Genomic DNA, 1,848 nt, shown 5'->3' on the forward strand with positions numbered 1-1,848 from the left:
TGGGGTTGGGGTGGGGGGAGGGGAGGGTGTGGGGAATTCGGGTGACGGTGGAGATTGGGAATGGCGGTATTTGGGGATAACTCCCCGGTCTCTTACCTTCTCGGCCGTCGCCAGGTAAAGCCAGAGCCGGCGCCAGGTGGTGAATTTCTTGGCCTCACTGAAGTTGAAGGCCATCTCCGGGGACGAGTAGCGGCTAACCAGCGGTGAGCGGTACCGCCCGAGGCCGCCATCGCCGCCGCTGTCCCCCGCCGCCATCTCCAACGGTTTACAGCATGGGACACCCAGCCCCGCCCTCACCATGGTGACAGCCAATCAGAGCGCCGCGCCGCCACACGTGATCCTACACCCCGCCCCCCCACCGGGCAGTCAGCCAATAGCAGAACCGTTATTGGGCACGTGATATTGATACCCCGCCCATCACTGAGGGGGTAAACAGCCATTGGTTGTGTTAGGCCCCACCCCCTCCCCAATCCACAGTAATCTGACGACAACAATTGTTTCATTTACATAGCGCCTACCTCGCACTTCCACCTGAGGGGGGCAAAGGAGTTTGTGTCAGCCCAAAAGAGGCACGTGTGACCCTGCGGCACTCCCTCAGGGTTCCCCTTTCGAAAGAACATTGATATCGTCTCACCATCCCATCGATTTGAAGGGTCTTCGAATGTCCTTCTACATTTAAAGCACTTTAATTCACTCACATTCTTGTCGTCTGGGTCTCCAGAACAGCTTTAACACAGCACAGGAAGGGAATCTGTAATGTATATAGTTTAAGGGGTGCTTGCTGTCCCTTTAAGAGAGTGAGTAAAGGTGACCTTGAGCTGGAATTTTGGGTCAGTAGAGAGTTTGTTTATCTGTACAGACAGTGTTCCTGCTTCAAGATCCTAGCTCTACTTGTAATTTATGAATTGACCTAAACATAGTAGAATCCTAGTTTAACACTACAGCTTTTGGGGAAACAAAATGTGTCCTTTCTCAGAATCCCTACAGTGCGGAAAGAGGCCATTCGTCCCATCGAGTCTGCGCCAACCCACCTATCTCCATAACCCCACATTTCGTCTGGAAGAAGGGCTTAAATGATAAACAACAAGAATAAGTGAAAGTCAGCATAATAGTGATATAAGTAAGTCAATGTAAGTTATATAAATAGGCATGTAAGTTTACAGGTCAGCGCAACACGAGCTTTTTCCCATCAGACGCTGCCAGGTCTGCTGAGTTTCTACAGCAATTTCTGTTTTTGTTTCAGATTTCCAGTATTTGCAGTTCTTTATTTTAGGGCACAGGGAGTTTGGCAAGATTGGATGATATTTATTCAAAGGCAAGGAATTTGATGAACAAGGCAGATGAATTGAGGGTACAAATTAAATCGTGGGAATATGATTTCATCACTGACACTGAAACGTGATTGAAAGGACAGGATTAACATTTTGACATTTCAGGCAAGACGGGGAAGAAAGTACAGGAGTATATATTGCAATTTATGGGGAGGGAGAGAAAGTGAGGACTGCAGATGCTGGAGATCAGAGTCGAGAGTGTGGTGCTGGAAAAGCACAGATCAGGCATTATCTGAGGAGCAAGAAAATCGACGTTTCGGGCATCGACTTTCCTGATGAAGGGTTTATGCCTGAAATGTCGAATTCTCCTGCTCCTTAGATGCTGACCCGCTGACGTTTTCCAGCACCACACTCTCGACTCAATCAAATACATTATCTGGTTGTGATTGCATTATTGTTTAAGATCTTGCTATGTATCACTGGGCTCCAAAATTTCTTAAATTGGAACAGTGCCCACACTCGTGAAGCACTTGCTTGACTATAAAATGTTTTAGGACATTGTGATGCTGTGGACGGT

General features: G+C 47.9%; 1 protein-coding gene across 1 annotated transcript in view; it reads right to left on the minus strand.

The window, feature by feature from the left end:
• adsl (adenylosuccinate lyase) overlaps window positions 1-292 on the minus strand; it is an 18,753-nt gene extending 18,461 nt beyond the window's left edge. The window contains exon 1 of the mRNA XM_043680006.1: window positions 97-292. Within this exon, the coding sequence (XP_043535941.1) occupies window positions 97-255 (159 nt within the window). The 5' untranslated portion in view covers window positions 256-292. The remainder of the gene's footprint in view (window positions 1-96) is intronic.
• Between the last annotated feature and the right edge of the window lie 1,556 nt (window positions 293-1,848).

This window comes from Chiloscyllium plagiosum, chromosome 39 (assembly GCF_004010195.1).
Source record: "Chiloscyllium plagiosum isolate BGI_BamShark_2017 chromosome 39, ASM401019v2, whole genome shotgun sequence".
Classification (NCBI taxonomy): domain Eukaryota; kingdom Metazoa; phylum Chordata; class Chondrichthyes; order Orectolobiformes; family Hemiscylliidae; genus Chiloscyllium; species Chiloscyllium plagiosum.